At 58.4% G+C, this 15,784-nt stretch overlaps 1 protein-coding gene across 6 annotated transcripts in view; it reads right to left on the bottom strand.

Annotated features, from left to right (window-relative positions):
- The window catches only part of ZNF236 (zinc finger protein 236), a 116,111-nt gene extending 105,467 nt beyond the window's left edge, over positions 1-10,644 (bottom strand). For 4 of the 6 annotated variants that reach the window (XM_062201819.1, XM_062201816.1, XM_062201817.1 and 1 more), the window contains exon 1: positions 10,559-10,614. In XM_062201819.1, coding sequence (XP_062057803.1) covers positions 10,559-10,613 — 55 coding nt within the window. In that variant the 5' untranslated portion in view covers position 10,614. Of the gene's footprint in view, positions 1-9,133; positions 9,446-10,558 lie in introns of those variants that run through there. The other 2 variants (XM_062201820.1, XM_062201818.1) reach the window with 2 other exon arrangements.
- Between the last annotated feature and the right edge of the window lie 5,140 nt (positions 10,645-15,784).

Here is a 15,784-nt window from a genome sequence, read left to right as displayed (position 1 = left end):
AGGTACTCACACACATGTGCACACACATCCCTAGACCAGAACAGGTACTCACATACATGCACACACACACACCTAGAGCAGAACATGTACTCACACACATGTACACACACACCCCTAGACCAGGACAGGTACTCACACACATGCACACACACACACCTAGACCAGAACAGGTACTCACACACATGCACACACACACCCCTAGACCAGGACAGGTACTCACACACATGCACACACACACACCTAGACCAGGACAGGTACTCACACACATGCACACACACACCCCTAGACCAGGACAGGTACTCACACACATGCACACACACACCCCTAGACCACGACAGGTACTCACACACATGCACGGACCATAGGCGCAATCTCCAAACTCCTCCTCCTCCTCCTCCTCCTCCTAGATCAAGCGCAGCCAAGCAGGCTCACCAGCCAAGTCTTAACAGCAAAGGCCTGCCTTTCGTCTCTGTCTACAGATCCTATATTGTGTGCCGTTCTCTTACACAAAATGCCTCTCCGGGATCCGCGGCCAAGTTCCAGCCAACCCCACTGCACTACTGCACGCCAACGCCTCGTGCACCCACTTCAACCTCTGCCACGCGTGTAGCCCCATGAAGTACTCTCAACACTAAAATGAGAAACACGTCAGGTTGTTCCTAAAGTAACTCTAACCCCCAAACCATTCGTTTGATTTTATGTTTTGAATTTAAAAACTTTCTAAAATACAGCTGACCTCCCTGTGTGCTCTCAGTGCCCACTGCCTGTCACCCTGCATTCCCCATGCTGGCACGGCCAGGCCCTCGGCCCCCGGTGCCCCGTCACCAGCACTCCCTGGACACCCTGGCTACTCTCTGGCACTCTCTGTCCTGTTACTAACTCCTTTCTCCTCCAGGTTTTCCTCTGTGCTGCTGCTCTGCCCGCAAGGGCCAGCGTTCAGGTTCCCACACAGTGGGGGCACCTGCCCAACGCTTCCCACAGCAGGCCAGTGTCTCCAGAGCCTTCACGACCTGACAGCCTCTGCCCAGCCACCTGAAGTCCCCGTGGCCCATCAACACAGCTCCTACTTAGACTCCCGACTCACGGCCTGCCCCTCAGAACCACGCAAGGCGGATGGTCGGTTCCCAGCCGTAGCTGGGTCCGGCCACTCTCAGCTTGTACAGGTGTACAAGCTGCTCCCAGGAGCCAGCCTCAACGTGTCTGTGCTCTTCTCTGCAGGATCTCTCTGGGAAAACCGAATGCCCTGACTGGGTCTTGAGCACGCCTGGAGCACCTCGTTCCTCTGGGCAGAACACCCACCTGTCGAGCCCAAAGCACCTGACCTGACACGTATGGGAAGCCAAGGAGTCTCCCTCTTCCTGTGTTCTCGCGTTATTTCCTCAAATACCTGTATGCCAGAAATGAACCGTAACTCACAAGGGAAAACAACCCCTGGCATCTGTGGCACAGTGGGTTCAGCCACCGCTTTCGATGACAGCATCCCATATCACAGTGCCAGTTTGAGTCCCGGCTGCTCCACTTCTAATCCAGCTCCCTGCTAATGTGCCTGGAAAGCAGAGGAGGACAACTCCAGCACCTGGGCCCCTGCCACCCACGTGGGAGACCTGTATAGACTTCCGGCTCCTGGCTTTGGCCTGGCTCATCCTGGCCATTACAGCGATCTCAGGAGTGAACCAGCAGATATAAGACTCTCTCTCTGTCACTCCGCTTTTCAAATCAATCAATAAGAAAAACAATCCCTCAAAAGCATCCCATGGAAAGTGGTTACCATGTCTTTAAATGAGAGGGGGGTGGGGGAGGGGCAGAGATATGTTGCAGATGCATAGTTTCTTGTAAAACTACAGAATAAGATTGTAGACAATCACATGGGCTTCCTGTATAAAAACCAACTTAACTATCTGGACAACAGGCTAAGAAGGGACTCGTATAATCAGCACAGTAACTGAATTATGACCCGTGGTCATGTACTACCCATTCACAGAAGCTTAAAGGAAAGGAAGCAAAGCTAAACTTCAGGGGCCTCAGCTCCAGGGAAGCCAAGGCCCGCCGTGACCCCAGGGCTCGTTTTCAGCTCAAAGCCAAAGCTCCCTCAGCTAAGGCACCCAATGTCCAGACAGCTCACCATCATGTGCGCCTGGGGCTGTGTATGAACACATTCAGCGGGAGCCACGCCGCAGCGCCCCCGGGTGTCAGATGAGAGGCATTTCAATGACAACTGCATCCTGAAGCAGCAGCGTTCTCCACGCCACATGAGGTCAAATAGGCCTACAGCTCAGGGAAGAAGCTGGGTCAGACCCAGCGCACGCCCTCAGCACGTGGGCAAAGTGCTTCCCCGGAACGGAGGTGCCGCCAGCAGGTGTGCACTCAAAGCCGCTGTGCCAGCTCCCAGGCTGTGTGGCCGGAGCCCCAGTCACGCCGCGGTGGCTGCCTCACCCTTGCCAACTCTAAAGGAGCATCAATTCCTTTGAAGTGTTTGCTTTCAAAACAATTTAAACTTGGGGGGATGTATGTTCGGAAACGACACCCGCGCCACCCAAATATAACGAAACTACAGTAAAATCTCAACAAAAGAAACCCTGCGTGTCTGCGCCTCATCGCCTCGCCAGGTCGCAGCTCCAGGCTGGCCTTCCTCTGCCGGTGCAAAAAACTTAACTCCCACATTAGACCAACTGCTGGTTTGCTGGCTGCCACTCCCACAAACACACCTGCCATCAGCAGTGCACCAGGAGCGTGTGTGCTCGCGGGGTAAGTGGGGTCCAGAGTGCAGGGGAGCGCCACGCCCACCTGCAACAGACCCGGAAAGGCAGGGACCCGGCAGACCAGGAGACGGCGAGGGACACGGCCGAGTCAGAGCACTCGCCTCCTCCGCGCTGGGCCCGCACCCCTCGCCCTGCCGACCACACCCTGCCCTACACGGTGAGGATAAAGACGGGTCCCCCTACTCACGTGGGCATGGTGGAGACCGGAGACCGGGGTTCTAAGCAGGGCAGAAAGGATCTTGCTAAATGCTCTTTACCCAGTAGGGCGCATGCCCACCAGGAAGGCTGGAGTCCTGCTGAGGGTGTGGCACCGCTGGAAGTGACAACTCCGCTGGCGTGCAAGTCACTGTGACCCCACTCTGGGAACCGTCTGGCAGTGCCCAGCAGAGCTGAACACCCTCAAGCCTGGCAGCTCCACTCTTGGCATACGCCCAGGAAAAACGTGCCCATCAAGGCACCAAACAGGCAAGTTTAGAACTCACAGTAGCACTGCTGACAACAGGCAGCAACTAAAACAGCACAAATACCCCAGAGAACGGGGAGACGTGCTGGAGGGGTCCACACAGAACAAAACTGACCCAAACGAGAACGCACGCCCCGCGATGGTACCCACGGACCAATCTCCTACCTTCACCAAGAGGCCAGGCGTCGAACGGCTGCTTCACGCAAAAGCTCAACAGAGTTCTGCAGCCACAGCTGGCCTCTGCTGTCAGGAACCAGCCAGCAACCAGCCAGCCTAGGGGGCGGCCTAGGGGGCAGCACCCTAGAGACGTCTTAGCACGCCGACAGGCCCTCGCTCTTCACTGAGCTGACCACACTTTCTGGTTGACATCGGTACAGCCACCTCAAAGTCCCACACACAGCTTTCTTTTCCAGGCCTGTCCTTCCTGCCAGGCTGGGGGACGAGGGCCCAGCCCTGTTTGTCAACCAGCTGTCACCGAAACACAGCCACACTCCTTAGCATGCCTGTGGGCGCTCAGGCTGCAACAGCAGACCGGGCACTTAGAGCACAGACTGTATGACCCACAATACCCAAACATTCACCAGCGGCCCTTCACAGAGAGTATGCTGATCCTGCCCCGGCAGCGAACCACGAGTCCCTGCGAGCTGGACCCAGTGCAGCCCGGAGTTCCCGTCACCTCCCGCGCTCCACGGCTCCCCCACCGCCGTCACGTACACAGCGGAAAAGGCAGTAAGGGGTTGCACGTGTCACGCGCTGTCTTCTCAAGCACGGCTGAAGCGCAGCCTCCTTAAACTGAGGACTTCTCTGGGGCCGGCGCCGCGGTGCAGGAGGTAAAATCGCCGCCTGCAATGTCGGGACCCCACACGGGCGCCGGCTCCAGTCCTGACTGCTCCACTCCCAGTGCTCCCTGCTAATGCGCCTGGGAAAGCAGGGAAAGATGGCCCAACTGCTTGGACCCCTGCATCCATGTGGAAGACCCAGATGAAGCTCCTGGCTCCTGGCTTCAGCCTGGCCCAGCCCTGACTGTTGCAGCCATTTTGGGAGTGAACCAGCGGATGGAAGATTCTCTGTCTCTGTCTTTCTCTCTCTCTCTGCCTCTGCCTCTACCTCTCTATAGCACTGACTTCCAAATAAAATAAATAAATCTTTAAAAAAAAAAAAAAAACTCAGGCTAATCCTCCGCCTAGCGGTGCTGGCACACCGGGTTCTAGTCCTGGTCGGGGCACCGGATTCTGTCCCAGTTGCCCCTCTTCCAGGCCAGCTCTCTGCTGTGACCAGGGAGTGCAGTGGAGGATGGCCCAAGTCCTTGGGCCCTGCACCCCATGGGAGACCAGGAGAAGCACCTGGCTCCTGCCATCAGATCAGCGCGGTGCACCGGCCGCAGCGCACCAGCTGCGGCAGCCATTGGAGGGTGAACCAACGGTAAAGGAAGACCTTTCTCTCTCTCTCTCTCACTGTCCACTCTGCCTGTCAAAAAAAAAAAAAAAAAAAAAAAAAAAAACCACCAAGGAGGACTTGTCCCTCCAAGGGACAGATACACTGTACACTGCACTCTCTTATGTAACCTCCTTCAGCAAACCAACACCGCCCCAAAGGCCACTGCCCATCCACCACCTCTGCCTGACATCTACCGAGCACTCCGTCTGTGAGCCTCCCCGGCATGCTCTCTGCAGCATCGCCAGCATCGCCAGCAACAGTGAGCCTTAGCCCTGGTCTGTCACACGGTGATGCACAACTACCACCTCCTAAAAGCGCAGAGCGGCAGGCACCCCCAGCCTCTGCGAGGGGACTGCTCAAAACAAGCACAATGCTGTCCCACGTATGGCTTTCAATGTGTCTCAATGCGAAGTGTAACAGACACGGCAAAACAGGGTGGGACCAGCCTGAAGACAGACACACAGACCAAGGGGACAGAGCAGAGGTCAGAACTAAGCTAAGACACCTGCCGTCACCGACCTCTGAATCAGAGAACGCCAAGGTCGGCCGGTACAGAAGGCACAGACTCTAACAAGTGGCTCTGGATCAAGGGCGTCCCACGGAGAAAGAGCGAACGCAGACCCTCACCTCACACCACACTAACCTGACACAGGTCAAAGACCTCAATTTGGGAAACAAAACTGTAAAACGTAAGGAGAAAGCTTCATGGCTGTGGATTTAGTGAGGAGCTCTTAAATATTCTGACACCAAAAGCTACAAGCAACCGAAGAAAAAAACAGATAAATTGGACCTCATCAAAATTAAAAACTTTTGTGTCAAAGGACGCTATCAAGAAAGTAAAAAGATAAGCTGTAGAATGCGGGAAAAACCTGCAGATCCTCTGCCTAACACGAGTCTAGTACCCAGAACACTGGAAGATTCTCACAGGTCAACACCCGGGAGAAACCATCAAGATAAATGAGCAAAAAACTGCAGGTTTCTCCACAGAAACACAAATGGCCAACAGATGCGTGAGAAGATCCTCGCTCACTGATCACCAGGGAACGACACATCAAAATCACGGTGAGCGCTCCCGCAGCCCCAGACACCAAGAGGAAAAGAGGCCGAGGGAAAGCAGCCCCTGCCGGCACAAGGCAGCGGGAGGAGAGAAGTCCAAGGACCTTGGCACTCGACAGGCAGCTGGCCCAAAGGGACCCCACCTAATGGTCCCACGTGTCCAGCTGCAGTGGCTGCCAGTGGCCCCTGCCATCAGCCAGCTTCCCTAGGCCCTGGACCAGCAAACAGCTACTCAGCCACGGGAGCTGCCCGCCAGCACGGAGCAGAGACAAAGCAAGAGAAGCAGCGGAGGCCACTGGCCTGGGCTGAAAAGCAACCTCAGGTAAAGGGGATGTCCCCACCAGGAGACGGCCCATGCCTGGAGTGGGGGTCAACACTGTCAGCGCCTGGGTGGAGGGGAAGAGGGCTCAGGACGTGGGTCCCACAGAGCTGGCTGTCCTGTGTCGTCAGGAGCTCCCCTACCACGTCATCAAGGCAGGCTAGGGCGCCTGTTCCAAGGATGACCTGTACCACCATCACCCTCAGCAGGTGAACTTGGGAGACAAAGATGCTCCTGCTAAGCTAGTGGAAGCCACTGGGCCCAACTACAATGACAGACAGGATGAGCTCTACGTTTCATCGCTAGTAAGGCAATGCATCGGGTCCAAACTCTGTGCTACCCATTCCTGAGCGGAAGGCCAAGAAGCTGCAATGGGGGTGCACTGTTGAGTTCTCTGCACACAATAATGAAAAGTTCCCCCAAAAACAGAGGTACAATGGGAGCCTGTGTCACACTCACGAGGATGGCCAAAGTGAGTATTAACAGGAAATAACAAGCATTGGTGAGGACGCAGAGCAACTGGAACGCGAACACCGCCGGTGGCCATGGCAAAGCGCACAGCCCCACCGTCTGGCAACTGCGGCCCAGCAACTCCACTCCAAGGAACCAAAACCAGCGTTCAAACAGAAGTGTGTACATGTTCACAGCAGCTCTTCGCACAACAGCCCAACGAGGAAACCATCTGACTGACTACCAACCGATAAACGGACGACCGGATCCACCGGCAGTTTGTGAGCGGCTACCGAAGGGACGGAAGCACTGACTTGTGCCACAGCGCGGACGGGCGCTGACAACAGAACCTCGGTGAAAGGGGCCGCGCACCGCGCGTCCACTGAGACGAGACATCGGGTCGGGCATATCCACAGACAGAAAGGAGGTCCGTTGGTGCCAGCGACCAGGGAGGGGGTAACGGAGCGACTGCCAAGGAGCTCAAGGTGGAGCTCCGAGCAATCTCCGGTCGATGGCTGCAGAACGCCGTGCGTGCTAACGCCAGGAACCATGCCTTCCAGAAACCACAGCACGCTTACGTCACGTGCATGCCAGCGCCACAAGGAAGCATCCTGAGTCCTCCAGTCTAAACGCCAAGCACAATCACAATGCACTCCAACAGCACTGCCAACAGCGGGGTGGACAGCAGCACGAAAGCCATCCGAGGCCCAGGAACCGTCTGGGACGTGGCACAAGAACACATTTATACTGCATTTTACTACCTGAAGAATCACACCGTATTCCCTAGGGCAATCATGAAAGAACAGTGAGAGTGCGCAGGTGCCAGGCTAGCACGGAGGGATCAAAGACTTGGCTGAGCAAGAAAAGATGAATCAAACATAAAACGAAGAGTGAGATGTTAAACATCAACTTCTATACATCCAAAACTGCATAAAGGCAGTCACACTCAGCACGCCGCCTGAAAGACAAGAATGTCAGACCACCTTTAAAAAGAGAAAGAAGTCACCTACGCGACCTCTCCAGGAGGAACGACCTACATCAAGGGCGGACAGACAAACTGACAGGACAGAACAAGACCCAGCCGGCACCAGCAGCAGACCAGGCACTGCTGCAGATAAAGCACATGTCCCGCACGGCTGAGAAAACACGGAGATTGAGAGGCGGCGAGGAGGGAGAGACCAGGTCACCGTCACCGGGGGAGACCGCAGTACTTAACACATTTTCTGGAGTGACTGGAAGACAAAAAGCAGCGATACGGAACGTACTCTCTTCAGGCACACAGAACGTTTACCACGTATGAGTGTAAAACTTCGTGGCTCACGTCTCAGCAAGCTCCACGTTTACGATGAAAGGTGTGCTCCCTGACCACTGTGCCACTCAACCAGAAATCAACCACAAGAACTGATTTTAAAAGTCCCAAATGTTGGCCGGCGTTGTGCTCCCACCTGGGGCACTGGCGTCTACCTGGGTGCCAGTTTGAGTCCTGGTTGCTCCACTCTCAATCCAGCTCCCTGCTGATGGCCTGGGAAAAGCAGAGGAGGGGGCCCAGGTGCCGGGGCCCCTGCCCCCACACAGCAGGCCCAGAAGAAGCTTCAGGCTCCAGACTTCAGCCTGGCCCAGCCCTGGCCATTGTGGCCACCTGGGATGTGAACCCGTGGATGGAAGATCTCTGTCTCTCCTCCTCTCTCTGTAACTCTGCCTTTCAAATAAGTAAAAAATGAATCTTTCTTAAAAAAAACCAAAGTCCCAAATGCTTAAACACTAGGCTGTACACTTTTGAGTAAACTGCAAGATATCACAACGAGAATTGGAAAAAAAATCTGGAACTTAATGAAGAGAAAAATAAGCACGTCAAAATGTCCGGACACGCTGGGGAGCGACCCAGCACACAGATGTCCTCTCCCGCCTGCCGGCCCTCGCCCGCCCCGGCCTTTTTCACAGGATATTTGTGGCACAGTGGAAATGGCAGCAGCTTCGAGCACGCAGCCTCAAATGTACGTAATAAAACGGAAGCTGAAAATTAGGAGAAGTCACATCAAGAAGTGAGAAGAAACAACAGGAAACAGAGGAGGAAATGAAGAGAAGAAATTACTATAAAAAACTACACGTGGAAGTGGAGACCCAGACTGGGTTATCTGAAGCGATCAGTAAAACTGAGAAACCCTGGCAAATCTGAGAGGAAAAGACATGGAAAGGGGAGGCCATGGGTCTCCAGCGGACACCTAGGACCTTTGTGCTGTTTATAAATTTAAAATTTAGATGACTCTTACAACATACCACAGCCGGCACTGTAGCACAGCGGGTAGAGCAGCCGCCTGCAGCGCCGGCATCCCACGTGGGCGCCAGTTTGAGTCCCGGCTGCTCTACTTCGGATCCGGCTCTCTGCTATGGCCTGGGAAAGCAGAACAAGATGGCCCAAGTCCTTGGGCCTCTGCACCCGGAAGAAGCTCCTGGCTCCCAGCTTTGGATGGACACAGCTCCAACCGCTGTGGCCATCTGGGGAGTGAACCAGCGGATGGAAACCTCTCTCTCTGCCTCTCTGTAATTCTGCCTTTCACATAAATAGATAAATCTTTAAATAAATAATAAATAAACGTATCGAACTGACACCAGGAGAAACAAAAACGTGAACGGTCCTGTATCTCTTACAGAAAAACGAATCCATATTAAAACGTGTACGGAGTCAAGACGGCCTTTCCCGGGCAGCGTGGACTCCAGGCGGCTCTGGTGAGGCAGGGGTGGGGCACGTCCAGCCCGCGGGCACTAGGAGGCCCACGACATCGGCGTGGCCCAGCCTCAGGGGTGACAGGAGGGTGACAGCAGGGTCCCTGCGGTGAGGGATAAGGGACCCAGGGGCGGCTACCGGGCGTGGCCTCCCGTCCCGGGGAACCATGCCCTGGCGAGGGGCAGCAAGTCTGAGCCGGGCACCCCCGGCTTGATGCCAGGGACACGGCCGGGTGCGAGGCCGCGCGTCTCGGGGGACGAGACCGGGAAGTCTCCCCGGGAGGCGTGGGCAGGGACACGGCCAGGGAAGGAGACCGGGAAGTCTCCCCGGGAGGCGTGGGCAGGGACACGGCCAGGGAAGGAGACCGGGAAGTCTCCCCGGGAGGCGTGGACAGGGACACGGCCGGGGAGGCCCGCGGCTAGCCGGGCTGTCAGCGGGGAACCGAGCAGCCCGGGCCAGCACAGCCGCTCCGCCGGCCGGACACTGCAGAGGACCGCGTGGACACGGCCTCCGTGCACACCGAGCCCGCGTGGGTCCTGCGGCTCTCCACGCCGGGCACCAACTCCAGCCCGGGTGTCGCCCACGGGGCCCGCGGACCTCGCAGACCCCGTCCCCGCCAGCCCCGCGTGGACGCCGGCTGGCGTGGCCACAGGGAGCGCAGGGAGCGCCGGCCGTCCACGCGGGGCCGGGCTGCGGGCGTCCACGGAGCGCGGCCGGCGGCGGCGCCCTCAGGCGTTTCCCGCGCGGCCGCGGCGCCTCAGGCAGCCCGGGCTCCGCCGGCGCCTACTGTGTGCGCGGCCGCGGCGCCCTCTGCCGGCCGCGCCCCGGGCCGCTTCCGGGACCGCCGGCGCCTACTGTGTGCGCCGGGCCCGGAGCCCCGCGGGCCCGGGAGGCCGGGCGAGAGCCGGAGACCCCGCCGCCCCCTCCCCGCCGGCCCGGCCCCTCCCCGCCCCCCTCCCCGCGCCCCGGCCCCCGCCCCGGCCCCTCCGGCCGCTCCCCCCCCCTCCCCGCGCGGGCTCGGCGGGGGCTCGGCGGGGGCGCGGGGAGGGGGCGCGAGCGGCCGGGCGGGCGGGGGAGGAGGGCGGCGCGGGCGGGGCGGGAGGGAGGGAGCGAGCGAGGCCGGCGGCCGCCCCCGCCCGCGCCGCCCGGCCCAGGAAAGTAGGCCCAGCGCGCGGAGGGGCCGCGGCGCCGCGCCGTATCATTCCGCCCGCGCTGCGGCCCGCCCGGCCAGTCGGCGGCCCGGGTCCGCGGCCCCCGCCCGCCGCGCCGCTCCCGGCGCCCCCCGCGCCATCCGGGCACTCGGCGGCGGCGGCCGCGCCCGGCGCGGAGGGCGAGGCCGCGGGCCTTACCGGAGTCGCCTCGCGCCGCGCCGTCCCTGGGCTTCGGGGGGCGGCCCCGCGGCATCGTCGGCGGCGGACCACCCCTCACTCGGCGCTCCCTCTCGGCGGCGGGCGCGCGCACGCGCGGGTGGCGGCGGGGGCGCGCCCGGCCGGGCCGGGGCCGAGCCGGCGGAGGCGGGCGGAGCGGCCCGGCGCCGGGGCCCGCGCGAGGCCGGCCGGGCTCACGGGGGGCAGGCGCCCGGGCGCGCGGGCGGCGGCGCTCGCACCGCGCCGGCCTCGGCGGGTTCCATGGCCCGCGGGCCGCGGTGGGGGCGTTGGGCGCGGGGCGGTGGGGGCGGGGGCGGCGCGGGGCGCATGCGCGGGCCCGGCGCGGCCGAGCGGGCGGCGGCGTCACCTGGCCGGGCGGGCGCCGGCGGGCCTGGGCCTGGGCCTGGGCTGCGGGGCTGGGGGCGGGCGCCGGCGGGCCTGGGCCTGGGCCTGGGGCTGGGCTGCGGGGCTGGGGGCGGGCGCCGGCGGGCCTGGGCCTGGGCCTGGGCTGCGGGGCTGGGGGCGGGCGCCGGCGGGCCTGGGCCTGGGCCTGGGCTGCGGGGCTGGGGGCGGGCGCCGGCGGGCCTGGGCCTGGGCCTGGGCTGCGGGGCTGGGGGCGGGCGCCGGCGGGCCTGGGCCTGGGGCTGGGCTGCGGGGCTGGGGGCGGGCGCCGGCGGGCCTGGGCCGCGGAGGAGCCTGGTGGGCGTCCGCCAGAGCACGAGCCCCTAGGCCCGGGCAGCCGGCTGCGTGTCCTGGCGCGGTGACCGCGTCCGCCCGAGCGCCGGGTGGCCCGCAGGTGCCCCCGAGGCGGTGCGCAGAGCTGGGGGCTGCGGGGACGCGGGGGACAGACGCGCCCCCTGACCTGGCGGGCCGGAGCGACCCCGCCGCACTCAGGTGCCGGTGGAGCCGCGGAGACACGCCCCTCCGCCCCGAGTGAGTGGAAGCCAGAAAGGTGTTCTTTTAACTGGGCCTTAGGAACCGGTTGCATCTGTAACAGCTGGAGGCCATGACGAGCAAAGAGAGAAGAAAGAAAAAAGTAAGCCGAGGCTCCTTGGTGGGCGGTGCGTCTGCACGTTCTCCTCCGGGTCCGGAGAAGCCCTGGGCGTTGAGACGGGATTTGGTAGCTGTCGTGTTAGCCCGAGCGTTTACGTAAACGCCTCTGCTCGCATGGCTCCTACAAGGGGCAAAGCCGCCTGCATCCGGAGGACTCCGGTAATCGGCCGAGGCCACGTGGGTGTGAGGAGACCCAGCATAGGAACCAAATCTGCTTACCCTTAATCCCACGTGGCTTCTGGCTGCACCAGAGAGGACGCACCTGATAACTGCAGGAGCACTGTGCGTGTGTGAGAAGGCAAACCAGAAAAATGGACATACGGGTGTTTGGGGTGTATGTGGGTTTATATCCTATTGTGATCTGAAAAGGATTGAAGCCATTTGCAAAAATATATAGATGAAAAATCAGGATGAAGAAAAATAAAGTGCCTAGACTGACTGCATGAGGTCTGTTATGGTTGGAAAGCAGATCGATCATCAGCCCCTAGGCTGCCCAGCAGGAAGAGCATAGTGACCTGGGCAGCGCACAGAGCTGATCTGCGGTTTGAGTAACGCGTGTTCTCCCTGATGCTGGTCTTGCGAGCTTGCTGTCCTGTGTGGCTACGAAGGCATAGTGAAGTTGCTGTAGTAAGGGGAGCGGTAGTTTGTAAACAAAGACTCACTGAGTGGCAGAGCTGGAGGGAGGGAGGAACAGGTCTTCCATCCACTGATTGACTCCCCAAATGGCCGCAGAGGCTGGAGCTGGGCCCGTCAGAAGCCAGGGGCTTCATTCGGGTCTCCTACATGAGTGCAGGGGTCCAAGCACTTGGGCCATAGCAGAGAGCTGGGTCAGAAGAGGAGCAGCAGGACACGAATGAGCACCCACATGGGACGCTGGCGCCGCAGCGAAGGCTTCGCCTGCTAGACCACAGCAGCAGCCCTGGTGAGCAGTGTTTTCGACATTACCCCCAACCAGGTTTATGGTGTTGTTTCTTAATACCATCTCTTAGCAGAAGATAAACGTCTAACACCAAAGCAAGATTGGTAAACCTGAGAACCAGAGCGGGAAGTGGGCGGTTTTTGCCTGATCTGCATGAAAGCGAAGTAGTTGCTGTAAGTGAGGTGTTGCGGGAACCTCGGGAACGTCTTACTTGGACCGGTATACGAAAGAGTCGGCACGCAAATCGCCTCCTAGTGCTAGCCCGTTCCCACGTGGGGACCCCAGTGGCACGTGGGTTTTCTTTTGGCTGTTTGTTGTCCCAGGCCCTAAATTTGGTCCCTGCCATCATCCTGTCAGCCTGGTTATTATGTGAGAAGCACAGGAAGAAGGTCGGGGTGGGGGGCTTCCGAGGACTTTGCGTTTTGTTCCGTGAGGCTTGCAGCGTGAGGACGCGGGTCTGGGGCTGAGGACAGAGACAGCTGGAGCGGGCACAGCCCAGAAAGGACTGAGGTCATCGGAGCCTAAAATCCAAGTGAGATGGAGAACGCTGTCCGCAGCCAGCAGGCCTGCCTGACACGGAAACAAGAGTGAGCCCTGCTGCCCAGGGTTTCTTCCCCGAGCTCAGCCATTTCCTCACTGCGTCCCCGGCTTCCCAAGCATGCGTCTTGAAAGTTTGCTCCGACCTCACCAACCTGACCACTCGGCCACACTGGCTCTTCAGCCCTATAGGAGCACTTCATCCCTGCCATCCTGTACCCTGGAAACCTAGCAGAGACCTTTTGTGCCCCAGCTTTTCTGGGCCCCCTTGACGTAAATTGCGGTAAGTCTGGATGTGCAGGAACCTCGAAACCAGCGCCACAGTGACGACGCCCAGCGCCTGGAAGCAACCGTCTCCCTCCTCCCCTTCTGAGTCTCTGCTTTGTGTCACTGTAGGCCAGTTTGAATCTTTCATGCTCTATATAAATGGGTCGTATGGTGCACACTCCTTTGGGCCCCTTTTATTGTTTTGAGGTTGATCCCTGGTTGATAAACACCTCTTCCTCTCTGCTGCTGGTTAGTGCCTGGGAGTCCTTCGGCTTGTCCTCTTTTACCAAGCCCTCGGTTGGCCCCTTCCCAGTTCTGTCTGCTCCCAATGCCTATGAGCCAAAGCCAACCACTTCTCACCTAGCTTCCCCTACAGCCACTCTGCTGTTAGGGTCACAGGCACTACTAGGGCCTGGAATTCTCCCATCAATCTCACCTCCAGTTCTGAGGGCTTCTCTGCCAGCTGCTCACACCTTAGGAAAGACAGGAGGCAGGAGCGCCTTGTCCACCGTGTCTGGATACGGTGCCGACTCTTCAGCTCTGGGAAGACAAGTTGCTTGGGGGCAGGGGGGTGGCTATGACAGGGTCTTTCCAGAGACTGCTTTTCATCAGGTAAGGGATTTCAGTTCTGACTGACTGGTATGCCAAGTGGAATCTTTCGGGGTGCCACATCCTGGGCCCTGGCTCCTGACCAGTCTCCCTGCTTTTCACCCTTACCCCGTCACTGATTGAATCCACTCACCTGCCACGACTGAGACAAAACACACCGAGCACCTAGTGCTTGGCAAAGCCTGTGCACAGTAGTAACCGATCTGCGCCCACGTGTGTTCCGTGCACAGTAACTTTCACTCATGAAGGTGAAGTCATACCCCTGCAGCCTCTTTGAACCTACTCGGAGTTAAATCTTTCCCTTCCCAGATGGGAAAAGACAATCCCATCAGGTGCCAGGTGAAGATGAACGAGAAGTTGGTGTTTCATGGGGGAAGAATTTCGGGGAAGGAAGGCTGCACAGCCACACGAATGGGCTTGGTGCCCCAGCCCTGCATACTTAATGTAAAAGCAATGGGATAGCCTCAGTGCCATGGCACTGCACACTTTAATGTTTTAAAACTTCATTTGAGCAGGAGAAAGATCTCTCACTGGTTCATTCCCCAAATGGCTTCAACAGCCCAAGTTTGGCCAAATCGAAGCCAGGAACTCCGTCCAGGTCTCCTGCATGGATGGCAGGGACCCAAGCACTTTAGCCGTTGCGTGCTGCTCCCCAGGGTGCCCAGGGTAAGAAGCTGGAATCAGACAAAGCCAGGACTCTAATCCAGAAACTCCCTTATGGAATGCAGGTGCCCTAAAAGTTGTCTTAGTCACTAGGCCAAAGTCTGTTCCCAAGTGTGTTATTTTGTTATATACATTTTATAATTTTGTACAATGGGGTTATTGATCCTACAGGACAAGCCAGTTTCATCTCTAGTTAACAATTCACTTCTTAAAAGATGTATTTATTTATTTGAAAGAGAGAAAGATCTTTGACTTGCTGGTTCACTCCCCAGATGGCTTCAATGGCCAGGGCGGGCCAGGCCAGGAATTTGATTTGTGTATCCCACATGGGTGGCAGGGACCCAAGCTCTTGGGCCATCATCTGCTTTTCCCAAGTCATTAGCAGGGAGCTGGGTTGGAAGTGGAGCAGCTAAGACACAAACTAGCGCACATGTGGGGTACTGATATCACAGGTGGTGGCTTTACCCGCTACACCACGATGCCGGCCCCCATGTTCATTGCTGCGGACAAGAATCGTCTGCACTGTGATCAGTTGTATACATTTTAATTTCTACCACAAGAGAAATTACGAGCTTCATTAACAGACAAAAGCACAGATGTTGAAATCAACTACTTCCCGGAGGCTCTGCCAAAAGTTCCCAACCCTGCTCAGTCAGGGCACCCAGGTACCTGTTGGCCCAGAACAGTGTCATACTGGCCCCTTTCCTGGAGGCTGGAGAAAAGAATAAAGGTCTCAAGCCCATTCTCATACCCAAGAATTAAATGACATTTAAAAGATGGTTTTGCTTTTTAACCATTTGTCCCCTGCTTGGTATTTGTCATTTCACGTGTCACAATACATACGTGTTCATACCTGTCCACAGGTGTAGCTGGTCCCCTGACCTCAGCAGCTGTATGCCCAGAGCCTGTCATTGGCTTGGTGCACGTGAGAAGCCAAATGAGTGAGCAGGTGAATGTGGGTAGAGCTGTTGAGACCCTGGAGCAGCTGCCATCTACACTTGATCCTGAAGAGCAAAGCCCAAGGCTTCATCCAAAGGTTCTAGAGAAGAATTTCGCTGAGTGAGATTGTGACCGGGTGCAGGGCAATGTGAGCATCACAGGAGTGGGCTCTGGCCGTTGTCTAACACAGGGCGGCAGATTCCCACCGTGCACAGCTCTAC

The sequence above is a fragment of the Lepus europaeus genome, chromosome 9, assembly GCF_033115175.1.
Source record: "Lepus europaeus isolate LE1 chromosome 9, mLepTim1.pri, whole genome shotgun sequence".
NCBI classification, from domain to species: Eukaryota; Metazoa; Chordata; class Mammalia; order Lagomorpha; family Leporidae; genus Lepus; species Lepus europaeus.
Note: the sequence above shows the minus strand (reverse complement) of the source record. Positions and strands in the feature narration are given on the sequence as shown.